This window comes from Echeneis naucrates, chromosome 23 (genome assembly GCF_900963305.1).
Source record: "Echeneis naucrates chromosome 23, fEcheNa1.1, whole genome shotgun sequence".
Classification (NCBI taxonomy): Eukaryota; Metazoa; Chordata; class Actinopteri; order Carangiformes; family Echeneidae; genus Echeneis; species Echeneis naucrates.
Genome location: NC_042533.1, coordinates 2,576,588 through 2,602,741, shown reverse-complemented (window position 1 = coordinate 2,602,741; position 26,154 = coordinate 2,576,588). Strand labels below are relative to the sequence as shown.

Below are 26,154 nucleotides of genomic sequence, written 5' to 3'. Positions count from 1 at the left end.
TTTGTTTTTTGTTTGCTGGTTTTCTGTTTGTTGGTTTTCTTTTTTATGGTTTTCTGTTTGTTTTTTGTTTGCTGGTTTCCTGTTTGTTGGTTTTCTTTTTTATGGTTTTCTGTTTGTTTTTTGTTTGCTGGTTTTCTGTTTGTTGGTTTCCTTTTTTTTTATGGTTTTCTGTTTGTTGGTTTCCTTTTTTTATGGTTTTCTGTTTGCTGGTTTTGGGTCCAGTTGCAGTCGTTGTTGGGGCCACGCCCCCTCCCTCTAAGCCCCGCCCCTCCCCACCTTCCTCCTCCTCCTCCTCCTCAGCAGCCATCGACCGAACTTCGGGGTCCAGTTTTCAGCTTACAGTCGGCGGCTTTATGATTCCACAGAGCAGATAAAACGGCGCACATTTCTGCGGGTCGAGCTGGAGCGTGTTGCGGGAAAAATGAGCTTCAGTTCGGTAAGAAAACTTCCTCCGACGGCCCGGAGCCGAAAACGGCGTCAGTCCGGCCCGAGCCGCAGGGGAACCGGATAAAACCCTCCGGAGAGCTCCGCTGTCTGGAAACCAACACATTTTAAGGAGCTTCATCTTTTGTGTGTGTTTGTTTGTTTGTCTAGTTGCAAACTTTTTTGTTTAAAACAAACAAACAAACAAAAAGCTGTGAAGTTCGGAGTAATGACGTCACTACGGGATCGAGATCGTTTGGAAAAAACGAAATCTCACTCCGTCTGAAAAAAGAAAAATATTTTCTTATTTGTTTTAAGTTTAAATTTTAACTCTGCTGTTTACAGATAATTATTCCGTCCTGATGGTCAACTGTAACTGAAAAAGGAGCTAAAAATCCTCAAATTCTGTTTGTTTTTTATTTTATCATAACAAAGTGTTGGTGTGTTGGCTGGAATATTTTAAGAACCACCTCAAAGTGTGTTTTTCACAGTTTGCTGTCATTTTTATCAGCCAAATTATTAATCAGGGAAATAATTAATAGATTAACTGACTCCTAAAGTCCCAAATCAGTCATTAGCTGAACGTGTTGTTTTATTTAATGTTTACACTAATTACTTAAAATTAGTTTGTAAAAAAGTATAGAAGTCATAAAATGTATGAATGGAATATTCAAATTTGGCTCAACAGAGGTCACATTATTTGTAGAAATGACCAATCCCGTTAAAATCATGACTGATATTGCTGTACGAGTCAAACTGATTTCAGTGTGATTATTTTTATTTCTGTCCTACAGGTTTTTTAATTACGATTCATCTGTTGCAGGTTTCCCATTAGAGCTCGTCTGTTCTCCTGTTTGTTGAAGTGGTGAGTTTTTCTTCAGTTAATGTGATTTATTGGGGGATCCAAATGGTTCGTTTGGTGATATAAATAAAAATATTGGAGCCTTTTTCTCTTAAAGCACAAATTCCACTAATTTATTCTGATGTATGACAGAGTTTAATACCAAAAATGTGCAAACATTTCTTTATAATGCTGAAGTTCGACTGACCACAGATGATAAAAATACATCACTCATAATCACCTCCAGTTGTTCAGTTAAAGTCTTAAATTAAGCTTTCATTTTGTATTCTCGTGGTTGATTTCAGTGTTTTTTTTTTTTCTCTCTTCTTCTTCTTCAGTGCCTGTCAGTTCAATCATGGCTCGCGGCTGCATCTGCTGTGTGAAATACATGCTCTTCCTCTTCAACCTGCTCTTCTGGGTAATTATTACGCCCGAGTCGGGAAAAGTTTCGTAGATGTCACCAGACTCGGCCGTGACGTCGGTACACAAATTAAAGCATGGAGTTATCTTCAGATCAGCAGGAAGTTTCTGCGTTTCCTGTGTGTGTTTCAGCTGGGTGGGTGCGGCCTCCTGGGTGTCGGTGTGTGGCTGTCGGTTTCTCAGGGCAGCTTCGCCACCCTGTCGCCCTCCTTCCCGTCGCTCTCCGCCGCCAACCTCATCATCACCCTTGGCACGGTTGTCATGGTGACGGGCTTCCTGGGCTGCCTGGGCGCCATCAAGGAGAACAAGTGCCTGCTGCTGAGCGTGAGTGCACTACGACACCCATGGTGCATCGGTGTCTATCTTTAAAAGCTGTAATCGCCCTGATCATCTCACTACCAAACCTCATGTACATTTTTAGCGTTGGATCTCCTATTTATCAGAAATGATTTTGATTTGTCAGGTGTCCTGAATGTTTCTTCTCATGTTTTCTTAATTGAATCCAGTTCTTCATCGTCCTGTTGATCATCCTTCTGGCCGAACTCATCCTCCTCATCCTGTTCTTCGTCTACACAGACAAGGTAAGACTTGGCAAAGTGATGGTGCAGTGCTGAGGGGGAGTGAGCGTGACAGTTAGTATACCTCCGTCCGTCTAGGTGAGCGAAAACGCCAGACGGGACCTGAAAGAAGGGCTGGTGCTGTACTACACCGACAACAATGCAGGCCTGAGGGACGCCTGGAACACCATCCAGGGGGAGGTACGTCACGACACATTATAGGAAAGTCCTGTTTAGGCTTGAGAGGGTATGGAGCTGATTCAGATAACAGTTAAGAGCTCTACCTGTTGGAGCCTGTACTGTAACGTTAAATAAATGTTTCCCTCTCTGTTCCACCAGTGGAAGTGTTGTGGGGTGATGAACCACAATGACTGGTACACTGCCCTGCAAGACCACGTCGTTCCCGACCGCTGCTGCCAGCAGGTTTTCCCGGGCTGCGGCCGAAACGCCTCCAACGCCTTCTGGACTCGGGTCAGTCATGAACCTTATTCTTTTGGTGTCATTCTGAATTTTATTCATGGCCCCCCAAAAAATCCCATGAGAAGAAGAAACCACAAGAAATTATTCCACACAGTTATTTAGTTTATTTTGAGTCATCCCAGATAAAACATCCTGCTGCCAGAAATACTCAGTTAAGCACCAAATATTCATCCACCAGTGAAAATAGTCCACAGGAAATGTGCTGTCTGGAGTCTTGTGTGCTAAAAGTGGTATTTGTGACGCTATTTAACAGTTTACAGCACATCCAGTCAGAAATGAGGCTGCTGAGCTACAGTACAGAAAGAGAGGGGATTTCTTTATTTAAAAAAAAAAATTCCAATTGAAACCTGTATTTTACTTTTTTAAATTTGTGAAATTGATCATACATTTCTTCCTCTGAAAGCACGAGTGAAAGATTTGGAACAGGAGGAATGAGAGCAGTTTGTGTTCATCCAGACATCTAACGACTATTTTGAAAGACTTAAATGACTTTAGGTCCTTTAAAAGAGATAACTGCACTTTAAGTTTGTCCGTTATTCACACGCAGACCGGCCTTGTCATTACACTCAGCGTTGAGGACGAACACAAGTGTTTGTCTTTTTGAGTGTATAATTTCTGATCTGGTTTACTTTCCCCTCCCTTAATTACTGTTGACGTGCTTTTTCAGGGCTGTTACGAGAAGGTGGAGCAGTGGCTGGATGACAACAAGCACCTTCTGGGAACCATCGCCATGTGTGTGTTGGTCATACAGGTGAGCGGCTGGTTACATGACATCCAAACTATAAATAAGTTGGTACGTAACGTGAGCTAATGATGGATTTTGTTCTCCAGCTCCTCGGGATGGCCTTCTCCATGACGCTTTACCAACAGATCCACCGGGCGGGGAAGAAGTACGAAGCTTGATGGGATACTGTTTTCATTTCAAACTGTTTAATATCAGGTACATAAATATATCTGTCCTTCCTGTTACTCACCTTTTGTTTATAGTCAGAATAAGCCAGATATTGTATGTCACTATAGCGTTTTATCTTTTTTTTTTTTTTTTATCAGTTACTGTTGTGAATAGCATTTTTAACTACTTTTTCCTACATTTGCATTTTTTTTAATCACACTATTAATGAGTGTTTTTATGTAAAATATCAGACTGAAAATGTGTCTCAGGCAGAGAACCTGACTGGGAAGAAACATGAAGAGAAAAATTGTTTGGTTTTGAAGTGATGCCTGTGGAAAAATGGAATGTAAAGAATTAATGAGGAAACAAGCGTTTTGTACTAACATGATCAATAAAGGCTGAGCACTCTACACAGACGTGATCCTCTTTTGTTTCAGGTGCATTTTACTGGAAAAATGGAGAATGTGGGGTTGTTTGGAATGACAGAAAAAAAGAAAACATTCAGTCAACAAGTAACTTTGATCTAAAAGAATATTTGATCCCTGGAAGCTTTTAACACAGAGATAGAAACATACTTTTTTTTTTGGCCTCAGCCTGTAACAGCACACAAAGGACTGACATCTCAGTAACTATGAGCTGATTTTAACATAATGAAATAAGTTGGACTTACTGTAGGACTCTTCAAATGTACAAGGGTTAGATTCGTTTAGCATAAATACTGGAAATCTGGGAAATAATCTAAAGTTACACTTCCTGACACAACTTGGCACAGATTTTGTTGTAGATAGAAAACAAAACTATTTAAGCAGGCATTAGTCAAGAGAAATTAATTACCCTTTAGGCTTTTTTGTAAATCCAGAAGCCCAGAGCCTGAGATCCAACCACCTCCCCTCCTCTGGATCAGCCTGATCGTGTTACAAGTCCACGGTTCTGTCGTTGTCATAGATGACATTCCCCTTGATGATGACGTGGCGGACGAGCTCCTGATGTCCCCCCAGCTGGTAGATCAGATGCTCCCAACTGAGGAGATCATTGAAACCCAAGAGGCATGCAGCTTTTAAACTATTTTAAATTGTTGTTTAAACAATATCAGCCTTGATTTAATCCTGACATATTATATGGAAGCTGTAGAGTGAGTGATGATACTTCCTCGGGCCAGATTCACAGAACCTTACAAAAAAAATCTTTAAGTGTAATTTTTTTCCTAGCTTCTGTCTTAAGAATAAAAAAGAAAAAATTATATTCTCAAATAATATTAATAATAGTAATATTATTATTATATTAGTAATAATAGTATTTTTTTCAACTTTCTTCGTAAGTTTCTTCTGAAGAAAAAAAACTTAACAAATTCTATTCTTGAAAACAAAGTTCTCAAATTTGGGATCTCAAAAAAGATCTCAGCTGTGACTGGCTGAGACCTTCCTGTGCTGCCTTACCGTGCGGTTTTGAGGATGAGCAGGTCTCCATGTTTGTCGACCTCCAGGGAGCCGTGCGTGTGGGAGCGCCCGAGGGCGTAGGCTGCGTTGATGGTAGCTGCCGCCAAAGCCTCGGGCATGGACATCCTCATGTTGACACAGGCCAGGTGCATGACTATTGGCTGGGGGGCGAACCAGAGAGCATTATATCAGAGAAAGGAGATCAGCGGTGAGTTTTCAGCTCACAGCTCTCCACCTGTCCTCACCATGGAGCAGCAGTAGGCATTGGGGTTGAAGTCGCTGCCGAGCGCGACGATCACTCCGGCCTCCAGCATGTCTCTGGCCCGAGGCTGGGGCAGCCTGAACACAAACAGGGACGGTTAGACATCTCACGACACAAGTGTTTGTGTGTATTTGTGTGTTACAATACCGGAGGATGTAGGCTGTAGTCGGCAGAAGGACTGCTGCAGTTTTTGCTCTGGCCATGGCTTTAATCCCTTCATCTGTGACTTCCTCCAGGTGACTGATGGCCAAGGCTCCAAGCTCCGCCCCCAACTGACACACACAAGCACTTAGGTTCAGTGTTCACAGCATCACTTAACACATTAAAAGTGATATTGATTTAAGAAAGAAATGTGACAACTATTCTCTTGTTTCTGGATTTCAAATGAGCTAATTTTCTACACTACCAGCTGTTTCTCTCTTTATCTGATAAGGAGTTCTGCTCCTTCTTTGGAGCAGTAATGGTGAAAAATCAGCTCCGAAGCCTCTAATGCTCTAAATATGACTGTTTTTATTCTGTCAACACAATAAGCTGAGTAACTTTTCCTCACTGAGATCAGAAACGGAAATCCGGGTTCCTTCCTTTTTGTACTGGTTGATACCTGAGCAGAGTTCATGGGATGGAGCTCATCTCCATGGAAGTTGATGTTGAGGCCCATGTCTCTGCCAGCCTGCAGGATGGAGCGAGTGGAGTCCAGGTCAAACACTCCCTGCTCGCAGAACACGTCGATGTTGTCGATGCTGATGATCCCAGCAGACATCAGCTCTCTCAGCCGTGGCAGCTGAACCTGCAGGATGTCCTCTGTGGCCTCTGCCACTGTCTTCCCTCTGGACAGAAGGACACAGAGACGGTGAAGGTTATATTTCAGAGTGTGGTGTGAGATGAGGGAAGCTGGAGCTTTCAGTTACCTGGGCACTGCGTGGGCTCCGCAGTAGGTGGAGGAGATGTTGATGGACAGGGTGCGTTTGGCTGCCTCGATCACCTCCAGCATCTTGAGCTCAGTCTGCAGCTCCAGGCCGTAGCCGCTCTTGCACTCCACCAGGGTGGTGCCTGCCCGCTGCATCCGGACCAGCCTGCTGCAGAAGGAGGCCAGGAGGTCGGAGGCCTTGGCAGCCCGAGTGTGCTCCACTGTGAAGTGGATCCCTCCACCAGCCCGGTGCACGTCCATGTAGGTGGCACCTGCCAGCTGGAGGTGAGAAGAAATATCCGTTCAATTAAAGGTTTACATGCAGGAAGTTTCAGGAAGAATCTTTGACTCGAGTGATTTACCTTCATTGCAAATTCATGCACTCTATCCCCAGCCCAGACTGGATGTGTGTGCGCATCCACCAAACCTGAAAGTAGATTGTTTAGATGCAAATAACTGATGTAAATGTCATGACATTGTACGAACACCAGTAGAAGTAAAAGTCCTTCTGTCTCGTGCACAGAAATGTCACGAGTCAAATATACTAAACGTACCACAAACACTCCATATTGTTTTATGTATTGTGTTACTTTGTTTTACAGCCACTCAAATTAAAGTTTCTAAGAACTTTGGAACTGTATTAATACATTTTACAATATTTTTTATGTAAATATAAAATCTGTAGCAGTCAAAGATAACTCAACACAAACAAAAATCACAGGTGACACTCACCAGGAAGGACACACATTCCGGTGGCATCGATCACTTTTTCAAACGTTGCTCCTGAATGCTGAGACCTGATGGACTCAGAAGGCCCCACAGCTTTAATCAGCCCGTCGCTGGATGAACAAATCAGGCACTTTAAAAATCTTTTTTGATACAAGTATTTACACAATTCAGAAAAATATTCAGTGACAAAAGGTAATTGTCTACGAAGAAAAATATAAAAATCTAGAATGAAGAGTGAATTTGCTGAATAAAAGCGCTGATGGGGGACACCAGCGACACTTACCTCCCTATCACTACGCTCCCATTTTCAATGACACAGAGATTTTTCATCCCATCTTTGGTCAGGTATTTCTCTCCGTTGCTGCAGACCAGCACCACCTGACTGGCATTTTCCACCAGCAGTCTGTGATGTTTGGACATTTTAATTTATCCAAAGCAGCAGAGACACTTTGCTGAGTGAGTGGAACTAAACCAGTTTGACAACAGGCAAATATTTGTTCAGGAGAGCAGAGTTTAAAGGGCACAGAGGTGGGAGGGGCTTCTGCCACCGTGACACTGCTGAGTCCATCTCTGTTTGTCGGTTTAATAATTACACACAAGTTCAGATGTCACACAGTAGAAAACACAAAGATCAGGTTTAAGAAAAGGTACAATAATCACTTTATTGTGTCTTTATCACAAGGTCAAAACATGAAACTGGTCTCAAATACAGTTTAAAAAAAAAAAAAAAAAAAGAAGAAGAAATGAAAGACAACAAAGGCCCAAACGCTCATTTGTTTCACATGGTGAAAACACAAACACGCATTAACTCAGCTACGAGGTACAGTCACACACCAACATCACTCCCTCATCTCTCCGTCTTCCTCTTCTTCTTCTACTCCTCTGATGTACAAAACATTATTGCACCTGTGGGGATGAAACACACACTGCGGGTCAGAACTGGCTGCCAGAGAAAAGACTGACAATCCCGTACCGCTATTTTTCTTCTTCTGCTGATTTCTTTGAAAAGTGAGACATCAATTATTAACACAGCTTGGTTACAGTAGTTAAGGATCTTCAAGCCTGGGGCCGTGAAAAGAACCTTCTTTGTATTTTTTTCCCTTTTTGCCAAAAACTGCTCACATTACAATCTGATCGTGTGTTTCAGCAGATGTCAGTGTGCTGCTACATATCTAGACTTGTTTCTTGTGTAATTCTTTCCAGGCATCTTAAAGATACTGTCATTCTAACCTCAGATAACATAACTGAATAAAAGAACGCCAGCATTAAAGTTATGAGATAAATATCGATAGATATTAAGACATAAAACACACCTGATAAGCACTTCCCCAAGATGACCGGCCAATGCTCCATCCACATACTCTTCTGTGTTTGCCAGCTGTCAGGAAAACGTGTAAATTTCAAGGAAAAGGGCCGGTGTGTGTTAATGTCGGAATACAAGGCACTGTATGTGTTTAACAGACATGTAAAATGTTTGCGAAAGCAAAATTCCGACATGCGAAAAAAAAAAAGAAAAAAAAAAACAGTTCACACGCGCATCATATGTCTTTTTCTTTATGGGCGCTTTACTTTTGCATGAACGATTTTATCATTTGTAGTTACAATAAATGCCATTAAATTGAAATTCACAGTTGCAGACAAAACATATATCTCAAAAAGAGAGAAGACAGGCTCAACAAAATCCAAAATTCTGTGTTGAATCACTACAAATTAGCTAGAAGACTCCTCATTTAAGCCTGTATAAATAAAATATAAATTTCATTAACACATGCAGGTTTCGGGAAGCCGATAATATCTTATTGTAACAGACTCTTCACTCATTACCCAACTTAATAGTCAACATCATATTTATTTTATATTCTTATAGATTTTTTTTCAACTAACCTTTTGAAAACTTTATATTTTTAACATGGATTCTGAAAACGCCATTTTTTTCCATAAGTTTGCACAAAAAGACAAGTATCATAGCTACACGTCCCCATTGAAAACTGGGGCCTGAGACAGAGCCGGTCACTGTGACATGTTCAGATCCTGCATCTATTTCACAGCTGCTACACTTACCTGCATATTCATGTATCCATCCACAGACACCAGGTAGCCTTTATACTCCATTCCCCACTTCAGCTTCACCATCACTGGTTTGCCAGTGAGGCCATTCAGGAAAGGTTTTGGGTTGAGAGGTAAACTCTGTGGAGATGGAGATGGATCGAATTAGCATCAACACTTTTCAGATTACACCAAATCAGACTTTCTGTGATCACACTTTACAGCATTATATGGATCCATGCTTAATTGTCAGAGCAACTTCTGACCACAACCCAGTTTATATGGAATTATACTGTTTTGCAGGAGGGCTGATTCTCAAATGGGATTGAAATGCACTGCAGAGATCCTCAACAAGCAAATCTATCTATGTGAGTACAAAAATAAGGTTAAACATCAAGTTCTCTAAAGTGCAAAGCTCAAATATTTGCAGAGAAGTACAACTAATTGAATGAAGGGACTTTAAATAAGAATTAAGTTGAACTTTCTCTCCGTAACTTCTCCTTAAATAAATCTGGATAGCAAATAAACGTTAGTTTTCATTTAGGTACTTAATAAAACATATGATTTTGTTTGCCAGCATGAAGTTGACGGTTTCATTCATTCATCCATTCACTCAGAACTTCCGATTCAGAAGCTAACGCGGCTAACGCAAACTAGCCGACAGGCTATTATCTTTGCGCGGTTTAAAAAAACAAAAACAAAAAAAAAACTCACAAAATATTCAGCAACCTTAAAGTAAACGACAAAAAAACACACTCACCATTTTTTGTTGTTCAGCCTTAATACGTATCGTAGGCTATAAACGTGACTTTGGCCTCTTTTCCTCACAATAACGTTAGCGCTTCGAAAACCAGGACACGCCGCAACCCCCGCGCAGGAAGTGCAACCTTTGACCTCTGACGACGTTTCCGCCTTTTTTGTAACCTCCCCATACTGCCCCCTCGTGGTCGCAGGGGCCATGGCGGACAGTCATTTAAAGTACAGCAAAAAAAAAAATCATTTATTTGTCCCACCGTGAGGAAAAAAAGAAAAAACAAAAACACGAGTAAATTATTAAAATTAGTCAAATTAAACAATAATAACAATAATTACAACAATTATGAAATAAGTAGCTGCAGGAAGGACTGAGAATTGTGCTTATTGTCTTAATGTCAAATCGTAGCATGCATAAAAGTAGAACCATCCTTATAAAGGCTATACTGCCAATAATTATTTTCATCATCAATAAATCTGACAATTATTTCATTTAATATCTGATTCATTATTCGAAATACTTAGAATAGCCAGAAACAACAAAACATACCAGCAGACAGATATCAGATGATTCTGCTTTTACTATTAAACAAAAAAAAAAAGAAAAGAAAAAAGAAAAATAATGACCATCTGAGATGCCGGTGAATATATCTGATATTAAGATGAAAATAAATAATAATAATAAATAAATGCATCCATATTCACTGATTGGTGGATTCAGCTGGCTGAAATTGCCCAATATTAATTTATGACATTTATTATTCCCCCTCAGGTCATGATAATGTATAATTACTGTAAAGCACATCGAGTCATTCACTCAGGCAATCAGTCGCTGTCAGTCTCTCTGTCTGATTTGAAGTGTACTTTATGTAATACCTTCACAAAAGGCTTTTTAGCACGAAACCTGCCACATAATCATTCAGTGTTTGAAAACACTGACCTGTTTATGAGCTAAAAGTGAATAGACTGTCACATTTGGGTCATGCTGGTTCTGTGTCTGGGCAACTATTTCTCTCCAGGCACAAACAGTCTGAATATTTAACTCATTTTACTGTGTTGAAGCATTCAACTGTTACAAGCTCAAACCTGATACCATGAATAAAACCAACATCTCACTTCCTACAGTATAGGGCCGGGTGCTGTCAGAACATTCCTCTGAAATTGCACTGGCACTTTCATTGCGTGGCTGAAATACTTGTGTCCTTACATCACTTAGCCTCTTTTTTCTTCCCTCGGCTTTTGAGTCGCCCTCTGTGTTATTAACCAAACCATTAAGATAGTTGCTGTGTCACTTATGATGGTAATGCATGCGACTGTGGAGAGCAGCAGAGGGGTGCAGAGGTGCACACAAGCACACACACACACACACAAAAAAACAACCACAAAGAGAGAGAACACTAACACTAAACACTAAAGACACTAAAGACACAAAATGACCACATAAAGACAATAAACAACCACAAAGAGACAGAAAATAACCACTCAGAAGAGGGCTGTGTCAAGTGAACATGAAGATTTAATGTCACGTCATGACTCCTGAACATTTGAGTGGACTAAAAAAATTGGGGATTAAACAGAGCAGACATCAAAAATTATCACGACTGACCGGAAACAGATTTAAAAAATAATTAAAGTTACAGGCCAGTTAGCGTAGCTTAGCATAAAGCCTGGAATCAGGAGGTTTAAAAGAATTTAAATCCCAGAGAGCCTCCTCAGAGAGCTGCTGAGTAAATCAGGACAGACACAACAAAATGAACAGGTGAGATAGTTTCATTTGGCTCACTGCTTATTGGACACGGGTCAGATTCAGAGAAAGCAGGTCACGGTCCGATTACACAGCAGACAGAGAAGCCAAATTCATGCTGTGTTCAGTCGAGCTTGACCCAAATGGGCCCAAGCGGAAAGAAAAGTTTTCCAGCAACAATTTCCTTCCAGAAATCCTTCTGGGTTTTTTTTTTTTTTTTTAAATTCTACTTTTTGTACCATTACTGAGCACAGGGGGGCACACTGCAGCCTGGGACACCAACAGAACAATCAAAAGTGTGGCAGTTCAAAGATTGTGTGTTCATTCCTCATATGTGAATCGCTCTCCTCTCTTTATGGGCTGTTGAGCAGCCATTGTTGGGAACAGACGGTCAAGTGGAAAGCAGAACGGGAATCAAAATGGTTGCAATGTACTGGCTCGCACATTTCACTGGTTTTGTATGGACACCAACAATGTCGTCCACAAAGGCCGTCTCACCCTAACCCTCCAGCCGAGCAACCAATCGGTGTAGTCCCGAGTGCGTCAACAGCTCAACCGGCGTCACTTTGTGTGTGTGTGTGCAATTTCTCCATCCAAGGCCAATTAGTCAGAAATGTGGATATGAGCTTTTCGTCAGACTCCATGTGGTCTGCAAAGGGGGTCCGAAACGTTCTCATGTCATGGAAGTGATGGAAGTTCCACTTCAGGTTGAATCTCAGGGCCTCCTGCCATTTTCACACTCCAGATCTAACCGGCCGCACTCGCCTCATATTTTATAAGTTCATCATACGTTTCACATGTTAAATGAAACCATCTGTAATATGAATGAAGTAGACACGCAGCATAAATCAGAAATACTCAAGTCAAGTACAATATCAAAGAGGGAGCACAAGAAACCTGCTGAGCTAGACGACAATATGAACGCTTTTCCTGTTATCCAGCAAAAGAAGCTAAAAATGATCATGTATTACTCTTCAGGTGGAAATTCACACGTTACAGCAGCAAGACTTTAATGATGCGTATGAAGAAAAATAGAAACACTGAAACAAACAAGAAGAAGTAAAATGAAAGAGGTGGGCATGCTGAGACTGTGAGCCAGGCCAAAGTCTCCTCAGAGGACTGGATGTTGTCCTCCTATCGAATGGATTGTAAACGGGATGTCCTGCAGGTGGATTTTGCCCATGAGGACTCCCTGGTGTGAGGATCAGGTCCTGCTGATCTGGAATGTTCCTTTAAGTCTTACATGGGGGGGGGGGAGCTCGGAGGGGAGGCGGAGCCGGTTCACTGTCACTACACAACCTCTGCGTCTCCCTGCGCTCCCCTTAGAAATAGATCTGCGGCCGGAGATGAGAGCTGGTGGACCCGACCAGTCCGTCTCACAGCGGGACATCACACTCCGTCCGGGATCATGGTGCCTCACTTATTATGGTCTTATTGGATCACAGCTGAGTGAGAGAGAAAGTCCGCACCGGATTTGAACATACGCACTTTTCTTTTTTTTTTTTCTTTTTTTTTTTGCTATTTGAGATTTTGCACAACTTGCATTTATTATTTTAATATATTTTTTCAGTCTGACTTCAGCGGATTTTCAGGTTCACCTTTCTCTTTCCTCCTCTGTCAAACTTTGGATTATTCCCTCAATAACGAGACATGCTGGTTTTATTTCTGACCAGTCTGGCCTTGTTGTCAGATGCAGGTTAGTGTTTGTTTTAATGTAACATCCTTATTGTCTGATTTATTGTTGGAGCTGCAACACACAATGTGCCGCTGCTGCTCAGAGACAAGTGCATCAATGCAGAACTCGCCTTGCTTTTTAGGCATTTTAAGCTCAGACTATTAGAGTCTCCACTGTGGATATCTGACACAGGAGCCCCAATATAAGTACATTTCAGGATTTAATTGTGAATAATTAGATGAAATATTAACCTGCAGATTGTATATTAACCTACTGGAAGAACAGGACAAGAGAAGATATGTCTGAGACTCATTGTTGTTAACTTTAACTAATTTTAATGGAGGTTTGGTATTGAAAAAACAAGTTTTCATTTATAGTTTTGACTTACAGAACATCCGTGGGTTCCACATGATGTATTTCAAACTCCTATAGATTTGATATCAGTTATATATATATTTATATTTATATCACATGAACTCTCTTGGTTGTGTTTAAAAGTGTCAGTCCTCAGTTTGTCTCCTGACCTCCTCACCTGTTCACAGTTATGTAATTCACCTGAACTCCAGCCTAACATCTCCTGAAAAAAAAAAAAAAAAAAAAAAAAAAAAAAAAAAGGGGGGGGGGGGGTCTTTTAAAATGAATTCATCTATCTGAGTTTCAGTACATTTCAATCTGTGAGGTCTTTGACATGAAAAACAAGGAGCTGCTCCAGGTTTGGGATCATAAATCCACTGAGGGAGATGACACTGTGGCCCCTGCGGGGTGGAAGGTGTGTGTGAGTGTGTGTGTGTTGGGGGGTTGGGGGTGGTGGTGGTGACGCACGGCTTACAGAGCGTCTGGAAGGCGTCTGAATGCTGCTCATCCTCCCTGAGCTGCCAAACTTTATCTGTGTCAGAGTCCACGCTAGCTACAACCTGTGGCGGGCAGGTGCACAATGCCTCCTTTATTTCTTTATGCGTAACATTTCCGATGGAGGTAAATCACTTGACTTTTGTCCACAGGCCAACACTGACTCACTCCACTTGGCCACTCTTTCTCTCGCACTGCTCTTACACTTTGATTCAGACTCAGGTGTACCAAACCTGCGTAGCGAGTGAGCTCTCTTGGGGTCAGTAAATGCTGCTTAACGGCATTTTTTAATTTGTTAATATGGTGAATTTTTGGACAAAGATCAGAGGAAATGTTCTTATAAAACAAGGTTTCTTCCTGTTAAAATGTCAATTAGAATAAGAAACTTTCTAACTTATCTTTATATAACTCTCAAAGCTCCACTGTCTTGCATCACGCTGCAGAACTTCCAGACAGATGATGCAAAGCCTGAGCAAACAAAGAATCAGCTAGAAATGAGGTTTTTTTTTTGGGTGGACTGACCCTTTAAGCTGAGGTCTACTGCGTGCCACACCTTTCCATACCTGCCTGACACCCCCGCTTTCACTCTTTTTCTCTTGTTGTCTCTGCAAAGCTGTTATGTCACTACAGCCCATATTTGCTAAGTGCATGTGTAAACTTTCCCCCTCCTCCTCCCATCCATCAGGGCTGTCGGCGGAGGTGTTTCGTGCAGGAGTGGCCCCTCGCTGTGAGAGCCGGGCCTGCAACCCCCGCATGGGCAACTTAGCTCTGGGTCGCCGGGTCCTGACGCAAACTGTCTGCGGCAACAACGGCACCGAGCTCTACTGCTCCTATGCCGACCCCAATGCCAACCTGGCCTGCAGTGCCGCCAAATGCGCCAAGTGCAACGCCGGCCTCCCCCTCCTATCCCACCTGGCCGGGGCCATGTCCGACTCCTCCTTCCGCCACCCAAACACCTGGTGGCAGTCGGCCGAGGGGGTGGAGTCGGAGACGGTGCAGCTGGACATGGAGGCTGAGTTCTACTTCACCCATCTCATCGTCGTGTTTCGCTCGCCGAGGCCCGCCGCCATGACCCTGGAGCGGTCGCAGGACTTCGGGCGAACGTGGAGGATGCTGCAGTACTACGCCAGCAACTGCAGCGACGCCTTCGGGCTAGAGGAAGGAGGGCCGGGCCGGGACGAGGCCACCTGCACATCCAAATACTCGGGGGCTTATCCCTGCGACCGCGGAGAGGTGAGGAGGCAGCTCTGATGTCTGACCTTTTAAATGCCATCGTCAGAATCTGTTTGAAGTCAGGCTTGTCAGTTCATACTCTCAAAACATTCTATTCTTAGACGAGGCATTCAACGTATTTCCATTCTCTATGTAGTAGCCTTTGTTGGTGCAGTCCACCTTTCCCACACAGGAACTTAACCACAAGGGAATCATGCATGTACCAGACATAATGCATCAAACAAAGCAACATGAAAGACGACATTCAGTCATGAGTTTAGTGTTTCCGTGTCAGATAGCACAACTGATTGTCTTTGTTAGTCTTCTTAAAACGACACAATGAAATGAATCCCGCGTTTGTTTGGCTGCGCTGAAAACAGAACCGTCTGTTGCATCACTTATATATCGGCGTGGCCTCCTTAGATATGCAGCCTTGAACTTTTATTCTCAAGTATTTTTATATCTTTATTACAGACGGTAGCAGAGAGATGGTCAGTGTCCAACTCCTAAACTTATAAGGAGAACCATGAAGTTTTTGGGAAAAATAGAGAAAGCTCAGACGGAGTATGCGCTTTAAAGTCAGGCTTTCCTTTCCTTCCTGAAACGACGAGTCTTCTGAAATAATATAGTGCCACTTGGACCTGCCTCTTTCTCTGTTCAGGCCTCATGACCCACTTGGACGCAGCTTTGATGATCAGATTTGAATGAAATCTCACAGCAAGATTGCTCAGAAAGCAGGTTAACGCAGGTGGGAGGAAAGTGAAACGAAACAATCGCGGTCTCGTACGGTTCAGGCAAAACAAACTCCGCAAGCGACAGATGGCCACACTTTCTCAACATCCAAAAATGCACCTTCTCCATCATCACCCCTGCCGGGGGAGCAAGTTCAGCTCGGTCACGCAACATGCCAGAGTCATACGACGCACTTCGCACACTGAGCAGAATGAAAGAGAGCAGCCGGTTGTTGGGGGGGGGTGGCTCTGCAAGTGTGCGTGCATGAGTGAGTGTTTAATAGGCGTACTTTGACTGCAGCATGAGAGGGCTTCCTGAAAGTCCATTGATGTTTAATTGAAACAGTGTGCGTCAGGAGCTGCTCTGCAGATGTGCGGGGAGGCACATGGCGAGCTTGGTGCCGCCCTGAGCCCTCTGCAGCGCTCTCATGTGTAACGGGTGTTAACACCCAACTGCAGAGCCCTTCTCCGTGTATTCCTGTTGTGTTTCACTGTTTTATTTTTGAGCTTTGCCAAATTCCCGGTGCTCAGAACACAAAGCTATGACAAAGAAAAGCCTCAATTCATCACGTTGAAGAGGCTGAAACTAGCCATTGTTTTGGTATTTTTGCAAAGCGAAAATGTCTGCCAAAGCCAAATCCCACACGTCTTATGTTGTCAAATTGAGGTTTATTTATTTATTAGCTTTAATCCTTTCGCAAGACAGCTGTGCAGTTTTATTGCCTCATTCAATGCTATGTTGCAACAGCAATTTATTTTATTGTGTAATTTTATCAGACGCACATTGATTCCAATATCGATGTTGATGCCATTTGACTGTTACTTACTAAAATCTAAGAATCTAAGGCCAGTATCAAACAATGCACACCAAACATTGTAGAAAATGATCCAGAGCTTCGCCAAAATGAAATGGGTTCCGCCCCCGCCCCAAGCTCACCGCAAATCGGTTTAGTATTTTCTTAATCGCTGGATCAACTAAATCTTTTGTGCGTCAGAGGATGAACATATCAACTAGTTTTCCCTTTTCTGTGTCTTTCTGACTCTGCTTGAAATGTTAGCTGCAGCCACCTGTGCTAGGAGCACGACCTTTGCCCTCTCACCCATCAGCTGGTGACCCCGAGGTTAAAAGAGGTCAAGTGTTGCTCTGACAGACCAGCTGCTGCTGCTGCTCAGCAATTCACACTTTCTCTGTGCTTGTGTGTTTTTGTTGTGATTGGACATCACCTATATTGACACTTAGAGTCTGTGGTCTTTGCAAGGTGACGACAACAAAACCTTCCACTGTGCAGTGTGTGATTTAGGGCTGTTGATGTGCAAATACACACCTGCAGCTCAGTTTAGACTAAACAATGAATTAACTGCCTCAGAATCATTTCTGTTTTGGACATCTTTAAATTTAAGGTCCAAGGTTCATTTATTGATTATTTTCTTTAGAAATACCAAAACATTTTTGCGACAAGCGCCATTTTTTTCAGAGCTTTCAGCCGCATTGTGTGGCTCCACAATTTGTATTGGAATAATAACTCAGACAGAAGACACCTGATGAATAAAGTGAAGCGTGTGTGTGTGTGTGTGGGAAGCTGGAAACCATTAAAGGCCGCAGGTATTCTCAGCTTTCTGCCTCTCGTGTTTCTCCTGAAAACATGAAAGCATGTCATCTCTTGCATTGAAAGCTTGTCGTGTTCACCTGCAATGCGGAGAAAAGGTGTTGGTGTGTGTGTGTGTGTGAGTGGGGGGGGGGGGGGGCGACTCCTTGTCTTATTTATGATGTCAGCTGGGCTGGAAGAATGTGAGTGTTTGTTGTGGAGACTGACCTCCTTAAGGAAGAGAGGGAAGCAGACCAGACACACACACACACACACACACATTTGCTTTCTCTTTTCCAAAGTTCCTCAAACATACACACTCACTCACACACACACACAGACACACACACTTGCCCATACTCTTTCAGATCAACACATACAGTCGGCTCTCCGTCTGTTGGCTGGGAAGGAAGTGCCGTTGCTCTGATGGATGTTGGTACTGTTGGCTAGACACCCATCCCCCCTCTCTGTTTCCCTCTCTGTCTTTCTCCTTCCATCAATGCCCATTGTGCCTGTTTACCAGATTACAGTCCACAGTGCTTTGATGGAATTAGGCCTGTGAAAGCCAGACTTACTTTAGTTTTCAGCCTGAAACAGGAAGAGAGATTATGAGTGGACACATGGCCCACAGTGAACCTGCCGCCTCAGGGAGACAAAATGTTCAGAAGCGGCTTGTTTGGCTTGAAATGTGTTGCATAGTTTAATATCAGGTAAAACTTTCACCTGCAGTATCTGCTTCCCTGCTAACCTTAACCCTAACCCCCTGATACTGACGATTATTACAGAGCAAAGACTTTCCCAGTCACACATTAGCTAAAGGCAGTGACACTAAAATAGATTAAATTGGCTGATTCTCTAATAATACATAATCTTATTGAACTTGGTGTTAAGTAACTGTTAAATGTGCCACAGAGAACAAACAAATAAGTCAACATTTACTGTATGTATAAAAAATAATAAATAATAATACATTTCTAAACATATTGACCCTGACCATCCAAACGTTTTCTGCTACAAAACACAAAATTTACCTTAATTTGGAGTAGATATGACCCCTTTTCAATACTGATATTTATCATTCATATAATCAAAAGTGAATTCCTTGATTAATGAACGTGTTCGTACACCTAAAATACTTTAAAGCTCCTCGGGACATCATGAACACAAACATCAGTGTGTCATCAGCATATTTGTGAATACAAATTTTTTGTCTCTGCGTTCAAAGTAGACTCATGTCTACATGCGTTTGTGGTGGTAAAAACCTCTTGTGGAACTCGTGTTGTGTAAAGTGATCCATTACACTGATGTGATTTTATCAGTGTGTGTTTGTGTGCATGCCAGCACGGTTGTGTGTGTGTGCGGGTGTTGCTGTGGTGTCGCCGGGCTGTCGCAGGCCTTTTGTGGGGCCTTGAGTTATGTGAAGCTGCATCTCCGTCCCCGTCTTTGTCTGGCCCTGCTCTCCGTGCTCTCCCGCGGACCGGCGCCCCTCGTCCTATTTGTCGTGTTCTCTTAATTGCGGACCACAATGCTGTGACCCCGTGACCTTTTCCAACAACAGGGAAATTAATAGCGCTCCTCCCATCACGCCCTCGGCCAGCCATCCAGCCAATCAGGGAGCCGCATGGGGGCTTTTGCTTGCATCTCAACCAAAGTTTCAACCAAAGAAAACACACAAACACACACACGACTCATCCAGTGATATCAATGAAATCTAGCTAATGACAGCAACACACATTTTGGTTAAAGAGACACGCTGCGAGCATACACATTTCTCTCGGTGTGAGAGTTGGGGCAACACCAACAGCAGCAGTGTTGGTTGCTAGAGGCAGCAGTAGCCATGGCGATGGCAGCCCACAAAGGGGTCTTCGATTTGAAGGATGTCCAGGGACCAGACAGAGCAAAGAGAGAGGAGGAGGCGGAGGGGGGGGAGACAGAGAAAAGTTGGACGCACTAATTTAAGGACACTCAGCAACCCTCACGGTCATGTGATGATGTAGTCAATGATGGCGGTGTGTAAGGTCCCGGTTTAGTGCGCAAATGATACCAAAACAAACCCCCATTAAGATGACAGATGTAACAACATGAGCGGCATCAATGAACCTGATTGTGCCAAAGAATTATATCCGTCTGATCGCTCTAAATCATGAAGCGCAGCTGAAAAAAATGTCTTGATGCCTTTTCCGTAATTTAAGACATAAAGCAAAAAAGCCCGGCAAAACAAACCCAAAGTCTTGAGGGAGAATTCAACAAATACACACAGTGTTGGCGATGTCACTTTTATAATCCAAGATGGTTGCTCCTGTTTCCGGCATCCCATGAATTGAATTGGGCCTCATCAGATCAGTACAGGTTGGAATTTGTTTGGGGTGATTGATTTCAGCTTTCACTGACTCTCTGACTCTCTCTCTCCCTCCCTTTGGCCGACAGGTGATCTTCCGAACGCTCCCAAAGTGGGAGTCCTTAGACCCGTTTGGACTGAAGGGTCAGCAGCAGCTGAGGGTGACCAACATCCGGATCCGGCTGCTGAAGCAGCAGCCGTGTCCCTGCCAGGCCAAAGGCCTCGGCTCCGCACAGGAAGCTCTCCCGACGCGACACTTTGCCATCTACGACCTGATAGTGAAAGGCAGCTGCTTCTGTAACGGACACGCCGAGCAGTGTGTTCCTGCACCGCGATACCGGCCCATCAGGGACCGCACCAACCACGTGGTAAGAGCAGCAACATTTGTTCACTGCGACTTGTAGCGCTTCAAAGCCAGCTTTCCACTCGTGGTCAAAAATGTTAAAGCTTGAATTGTCAAATCTAACTTAAAATAATTACATTTACATTTTACATTAAAACTGTTCTTTCATGAAAAAGCTAAACAATTTCAGTAACAAAAATCAAGTGGGTGATTTTCATTGACAAATATAATTAAAAGGTCTGATCTGTACTGCTATGTCTCTTATGCATCACTCCCACTTTGAGTTTCACTTGTTTGTGATCATTATCGTGAGGTAATCAGCCGAAGGCTCGGTAGCTGCAGACTAAATGTCTTGTTTTCTTTGTGGTGGCAGTTGTCTTAATAACAGGCTGATGGCGGGAGGAGGGGGTCGACGCTCTCGCTCCCGTTTCCTCCCGTCCATCTTGCTCTCTCTGCTCCGATAAACTGCTGCCTTTCCGCTGATAACAAACTCAAGAGATGGAGATTTTGATTTGGCTAACAGTTAATGATGGGGTTTATGTGAGTGTGCGTGCGTGTGTGCTGATAAAGGTGCGAACAGATTATGTTTTTGCTGAAAATCAAATGCAAGCGTTGGGAGAGCGGGGCTCCTATCGCGGCCATCTCCATAACTGACTTTGAAGCCGAGTGTCTGCAATCAGCGAAGCTCGGCAGGGAAAGTGAGAGTCGACAGGGAGTTCCTTTACAATATATGAAGACATTTGGTGATAGTAAACAATAACACCACTACAAGAGGTAAACATCAGGGGGGGCTGCCTCCACTGGTTGTTTAAAGAAGTCTGTATTGAAGTCTATGGGAATCCAATTATGGCTTCAAAAGTCAGACTGTGAGAAGCAGCTGAAAAAATATTTTATAGTGATATGAAACAGAAAATAGTTCACAATCGAGACAAGTCATTTGTGTTTTCTTTGCTGATAAGAGGGTTTTTGTAACAATATACAGCTGATAGTCACTTTGCAGGACTTTAGTGTCACACCAAGAAATTCCACGTAGCTCTGCTGAGAGTTTTCATGAGGATTTCCTTCTTCTTCGTTTTTGGTTTGATTGTTGAAAAATCCTCTGAAAGTATTTAAACAATTTAATCCACGACGATAATAAATCGCTTTGCTTGTGTTGAATGTTTTTTTTTTTCCTTTTTTTCCACAAATATTAGCCTGACTGCACCCGAGACTTAAATCCTTCTTAGCCGGCCTCACAACATTACCTCAGGTCATCGCAGCGCCGTGCGGGAGCGTTCGGTAAACACACAGATGTTATATAAGTGCCTTTTCCCGCCCATCGGCTGCTTTGTTTTGTGTCTCTGTTTCGACCCAGAGCCGCCATTTCTGGCAAAACCCAAACAAGCAGAGCAGCACAAGACAGGAGATGAGGGCAGAGATTACTGATCACTCAGGGAAGGGAAGGGAAGGGCGGTGTGTGTCTGTGTGTGCGGTTATGCATTTTTCAGCTTTTTATAATTTATGTGTGTGTTTGTGACCTCTCTGAGCCATCTTAGTGTAGCGTATGTGTAGCGTACATAAACATACTCTACCTACAGTTCTATTCAATATATGTACATTGTGTTCTGTTTGTTTGGTCTACTGTGTGTGTGAGGTTTGTGTGCTTACTTGCAATGTTTTGTCTGCACTGAGTGTGTGTGTGTGTGCAGTAATCAGTGGTGAAAGTGGCCGTTACACACCTAGTCATTACAGCCCCAGACTCTGTGAAGGGGGGTGAAGGGATCAGTTTGTTTGTTGTTGTTGTTTTGTTCTCCTGGACCCCTACATGGGGTTTTGTGGTTCAGGGCGATTACACTGTCTGTTAGTTCGCCACAAAGCCAACATACACACACACTCACACACATACACACAATGATGGCTACTGGAGCGTTTGCAGCAATTAGTTCAGCCGGGGTGTGTGTGTGTGTGTGTGCTTGTTTTTGTGTGTTTTTCTTACTCTCCCATTGCTTCCATTTATTTCCCCGACATTGTCTTTGTGCATTTGTCGTGCCCTCACTTCCTGTCTCTCTCCTCTTAACGCTCTTAGACCTTGCTCGTCATATCACCACTCACTCGGACCGGAGCTCAGAATAATAGCACACTGGTGTCGTTTTTATCTCCAGTTGCAGGAATTGTGAGGTAAACAGTAGAATTACTATGTTACAAAGTAATCCATTGGGAATGTTCCCTTGCTTGTATGCTTTTTGCCAGACCCCCTCCCTCCTCCTTCCCCCTGAACTTGGATGCCTTACTGGCTCCATTCAAACCACCAGTCAGTCTGAACGCAGCCGTATTACTTCTGTTTCGTATAATGTCTGGCATTGTGCTTTGATAATGTCACGGATGTGTCTCTCGAATCGGCAACAGAAAGCTCACGTTACAAACTGGGGATGTCAAGTTTAGAATGAACCATTAATGATGGTGAGGAGGAGGATGCTCTTACTTGTATTCCTCATATTTCCAGATTGAAACTGGATAAAGGAAACATCCACAATCAGCAGCTTCCAGAAGTCCCATGTCAGTGCGGCGCTGATGTGTCGTCTGACTTTACATGATTGCGTGTGTGCTGCTCTCACTGTGTACATTTGCTAATTGTCCGGTATCACGGTATGGTAAACACGCGAAATGGGTTGAAATACCAGCTGTCTGGACCGGAGCCAGATGCTGCTGCTGGCCTTTTCCCCTTCTTCTCCTTCCTCCCAGTCCATCTTTTCTTTCTTTCTTTCTCTCTCTTTTCTTTTCCCGGCCCCTCCCTCCTCTCCACTCTGGACTTCTTCAACAGTCACTTCGTCTTTTTTCGTTTAATGATCGTGTCATTAGGTCTCCTGCCTCTTATTTGCCCAGACCCCTCATTTATGCAATTGCTCCCTCTATTAGTGAGAATGAAATGATGTGTGATCTGTGTGTGTGTGTGTGTGTTCCCATCACCACTGCATGACTGGTCTGGGTTCAGCTCAGGCACATAGGACATATTGTTTATGTCTATATTCCTATAGCATGTGGATGCGTTTAAGTCCACATTCAGCACAAAGTGCGTCTGTGTGTGTTTGTGTGTCTCTGTGTGTGAACCAGAGTCATTCAGGAGTTGGTGACACATCACACACCGTGGGAAACGAAGGCAAGAACCGGTGTGTGCTTTCGTGCATTCGCTGTTACTTTATGTGTGTGTGTAGTGTGGGTCTGCCTCTGTAATCATTGTATAATTGTGTGTCCTACATTACAGTTGCACGGTGTAACGCAAACAAATAAAGAGCTTCCTCAGATGCCTTGCTCGCCCCCCTCCTTCAATCATTATCCAGCATGCATGGCATTCCAGCTCACAGGAATGACAAGGAGATTGTTATTGTGCTCTCAGTGCTGCATACTTGCACTCTTTGCACACACACACACACACACACACACACACAGGCTTTTCAGAGCAGAGGCCCGTTCTCTTTTCCAGTGATGAAGCCAAACAATCAATCTCCATTCACTAATTTCGAGTGAGGGAGCGCAAGAAAGGGATGGAAGGAGAGGAAATAAGAAAATCAGAGAGAAGGAGAAAAGAAAAAAGGAAGGATTGAGCCATGGACAATGCAAGAGATGTGAAGAGAGAGCGAGGATGAGTTTGAAGCGCAGAGGAAGAGTAAAGCGAATTAAGTTTCCCCCCAACAGGCTCGTCGTCACTCAGGAAACTGTGCTCTCCATCACACTGACCTCTTTGTTCCTCCCATCCTTCGACCTCTCTCTATCATTTTGCCTTTTGCTAATGAGCTCTCTCTCTCTCTCTCTCTCTCTCTACCTCAGGTTCATGGGAAGTGTGTGTGCAGACACAACACGGCAGGTGACCACTGCGAGCGCTGCGCTCCCCTCTACAACGACCGGCCCTGGCAACCCGCCGATGGATTGACGGGGGCGCCGCACGAATGTCGGAGTGAGTTGAGCAAACACTTGCACAGATGCTGTGAGAAATGTTGTGTAACATCGTCACTGTTCCTGGTTTTCTCCACTTACTTTGATAAGGGCACTGTCAGGTTATGCTGGTGCCATTTTATGGATTATGAAAGAGTAACAGTTACTAGAACAAAATAATGGTAGCAGTGGCCGTCCTTCAGTAAAGAACACCAGCATACAGCATATTCAGCAGATATCTGATTATCAAATGTCAACTTTCAACCGTTTCTTCGCTTCCTGTGGATCATTCAGCACTGGTTTCCTCCCTCTCACTGCAGAGTGCAAGTGCAATGGACACGCTCAGAGCTGTCGTTTCGACTGGTTGGCGTGGCGTGAGTCCGGCCAGCGCAGCGGAGGCGTTTGCAACTGTCTGCACAACACCGAGGGCCATCAGTGCCAGAAATGTAAGCCGGGCTTCTACAGAGACCCCCATCGACCGCAGACGGCGCCGGACTCCTGCAAACGTAAGACGCCCCAAAACAACACAACACAACACACCCTCTGATTGAAGTTACAGACACATCATCACAGGGTGCAACATACATCCATCATCAAACTTTTCATTCTCTCATTCACGGCCAATTTAGAATCACCAATTAACTGAAACCTGCATGTCTTTGGAGTGTGGCAGGAAGCCGGAGAACCTGAAGGAAAGAACATGCAAACTCTCATTTCATCACTTCATTAAAGGTCATAGAAATGTCTGTTTATAGAAGAAGTCTTACAAAAGTCATTTTCCCTGAAGTACAAGGTGTAAACCTGTGTAGACTCTTGTCAAGTATAATTGATGACACCAGCATTGACTAAGTGTTGTTGGCATGAATTATAATATTAAGCTGGTCCATGCCAAACTCGGGCTCTCTTTACCCCGAGGAATGAGCTCGCAAGCCGGGACGTGCTGGATGACGCCGGCTCCTGATGGGCAACTGGTTCTGTCCGTGTGTTTGTGTGTGACACAGCACGCTCCATCCAAGCTTTACACTGTAGTTAATCATCAAATGGCAGCATTCCTACTTCTTGACATACAACTCCTGCCTGTGCATCTCGACTTGTTTTTCCATTTTTCATCTGTGACTCAGAGCCGGAGTAGCTTCGGGGTAATCACTGGTCGTAGTTGTGACGGTCTGAGGGTCCTCTCTACATGTGTTTGTGTGTCTGTGTGTGCAAAGGGGCTCGCTGGCCTCCGGAGACGAGACAAGTCTTAAGTAAACAAGAGATAGTCATCCATAAACATGACAGTGGCTACATTCTCCCTCTGATTATCTCTCCGATTTGACCCAGGCAGCTCAGTCCTGCAGGTATGCCGGACTCACACAGGATTACGGAAGTATGTGGGTGTGTGTGTGTTCATGCAGACAGACAGACACACGCACATCTCACTCAATTCAAAATAACTATCAAATTGCACCAGACCATTCAAAAACACCAAGGGAGGAGAAGGTGTTGGCTATCAGCCCAGTTTTATTACCCAGAGCTGTTGATTTGTTTTTCAGGATCAGACTGTAAACAGAATGTAAACAGTAATGTCGCAGTAGGTGAACCTGCAGCGAGGCCGGTCAGGAATCGAACAGCCTTACGGCTCTTCTGATCAGGGAGTTTTGTCTGTCACCGTCATCACATCAGTTTTGGGTTTGAGCCATCCTCCTCTTCACATCATGTCCTTAAATCTTTACATCTTACGCAGAGTCTTGTCTTCCTTCTCGGAGTCTCAGTGCAGGATCACTGTTTTTCCCCAAATTCTTCTTCCGAGTCCAACAGCTTCAAAGAAAACTGAGCCACCGCTGGTTTTGTATTCCAGGTGTGTTTTATTGGGGTTTAAATTTCACTCTTTGCACCTGAAATCCATCAGTGGGGTAACTACTGAGGCTGGAGGGCAAATGATCCTTGCTGGCGGCACATTGATAGAAAAGAGAGATGGGAGGGAAGGGGGAACAACGGCATGCCTGGAGAACCCCTGAGATGAAGGTACAGGTTGTGAA

General features: G+C 43.6%; 4 protein-coding genes across 4 annotated transcripts in view; 2 read left to right on the top strand and 2 right to left on the bottom strand.

The window, feature by feature from the left end:
• The first annotated feature begins 268 nt into the window (after positions 1–268).
• On the top strand, positions 269–4,023 carry LOC115037003 (tetraspanin-9). Its single transcript, XM_029495456.1, has 9 exons — positions 269–436; positions 1,247–1,288; positions 1,603–1,682; positions 1,817–2,008; positions 2,191–2,265; positions 2,341–2,442; positions 2,581–2,712; positions 3,389–3,472; positions 3,553–4,023. The coding sequence occupies exons 3-9, from the start codon at positions 1,620–1,622 to the stop codon at positions 3,622–3,624; spliced, it is 720 nt and encodes a 239-aa protein (XP_029351316.1). The 5' UTR covers positions 269–436; positions 1,247–1,288; positions 1,603–1,619; the 3' UTR covers positions 3,625–4,023.
• A 165-nt stretch (positions 4,024–4,188) lies between these two features.
• On the bottom strand, positions 4,189–7,435 carry amdhd1 (amidohydrolase domain containing 1). The gene is made up of 9 exons (XM_029495455.1): positions 7,231–7,435; positions 6,951–7,057; positions 6,581–6,645; positions 6,220–6,497; positions 5,913–6,138; positions 5,459–5,583; positions 5,295–5,388; positions 5,050–5,210; positions 4,189–4,633 (listed from the first exon to the last, which is right to left on the bottom strand). The coding sequence occupies exons 1-9, from the start codon at positions 7,365–7,367 to the stop codon at positions 4,528–4,530; spliced, it is 1,299 nt and encodes a 432-aa protein (XP_029351315.1). The 5' UTR covers positions 7,368–7,435; the 3' UTR covers positions 4,189–4,527.
• Positions 7,436–7,670: 235 nt separating this feature from the next.
• Positions 7,671–9,878, bottom strand: snrpf (small nuclear ribonucleoprotein polypeptide F). Its single transcript, XM_029495422.1, has 4 exons — positions 9,754–9,878; positions 9,009–9,134; positions 8,261–8,325; positions 7,671–7,853 (listed from the first exon to the last, which is right to left on the bottom strand). The coding sequence occupies exons 1-4, from the start codon at positions 9,754–9,756 to the stop codon at positions 7,787–7,789; spliced, it is 261 nt and encodes an 86-aa protein (XP_029351282.1). The 5' UTR covers positions 9,757–9,878; the 3' UTR covers positions 7,671–7,786.
• Positions 9,879–12,825: 2,947 nt separating this feature from the next.
• The window catches only part of ntn4 (netrin 4), an 18,225-nt gene continuing 4,896 nt past the window's right edge, over positions 12,826–26,154 (top strand). The window contains exons 1-5 of the mRNA XM_029495274.1: positions 12,826–13,186; positions 14,700–15,247; positions 19,971–20,249; positions 24,029–24,155; positions 24,454–24,639. Coding sequence (XP_029351134.1) covers positions 13,141–13,186; positions 14,700–15,247; positions 19,971–20,249; positions 24,029–24,155; positions 24,454–24,639 — 1,186 coding nt within the window. The 5' untranslated portion in view covers positions 12,826–13,140. The remainder of the gene's footprint in view (positions 13,187–14,699; positions 15,248–19,970; positions 20,250–24,028; positions 24,156–24,453; positions 24,640–26,154) is intronic.

Excerpts from the sequence above, each read along its gene's own strand:
- LOC115037003 (XM_029495456.1), top strand. The coding sequence starts at position 1,620 with ATGGCTCGCGGCTGCATCTGCTGTGTGAAATACATGCTCTTCCTCTTC. Across the intron at positions 2,713-3,388 it reads CCAACGCCTTCTGGACTCGG|GGCTGTTACGAGAAGGTGGA; the intron begins GTCAGTCATGAA and ends GTGCTTTTTCAG. Across the intron at positions 3,473-3,552 it reads TGTGTGTGTTGGTCATACAG|CTCCTCGGGATGGCCTTCTC; the intron begins GTGAGCGGCTGG and ends TTTGTTCTCCAG.
- snrpf (XM_029495422.1), bottom strand. Across the intron at positions 8,326-9,008 it reads ATGGATACATGAATATGCAG|CTGGCAAACACAGAAGAGTA; the intron begins GTAAGTGTAGCA and ends TTTTCCTGACAG. Across the intron at positions 7,854-8,260 it reads CTTGGGGAAGTGCTTATCAG|GTGCAATAATGTTTTGTACA; the intron begins GTGTGTTTTATG and ends TCATCCCCACAG.
- amdhd1 (XM_029495455.1), bottom strand. The coding sequence starts at position 7,367 with ATGTCCAAACATCACAGACTGCTGGTGGAAAATGCCAGTCAGGTGGTG. Across the intron at positions 5,389-5,458 it reads ACTACAGCCTACATCCTCCG|GCTGCCCCAGCCTCGGGCCA; the intron begins GTATTGTAACAC and ends GTTTGTGTTCAG. Across the intron at positions 5,211-5,294 it reads ATGCCTACTGCTGCTCCATG|CCAATAGTCATGCACCTGGC; the intron begins GTGAGGACAGGT and ends TTCGCCCCCCAG.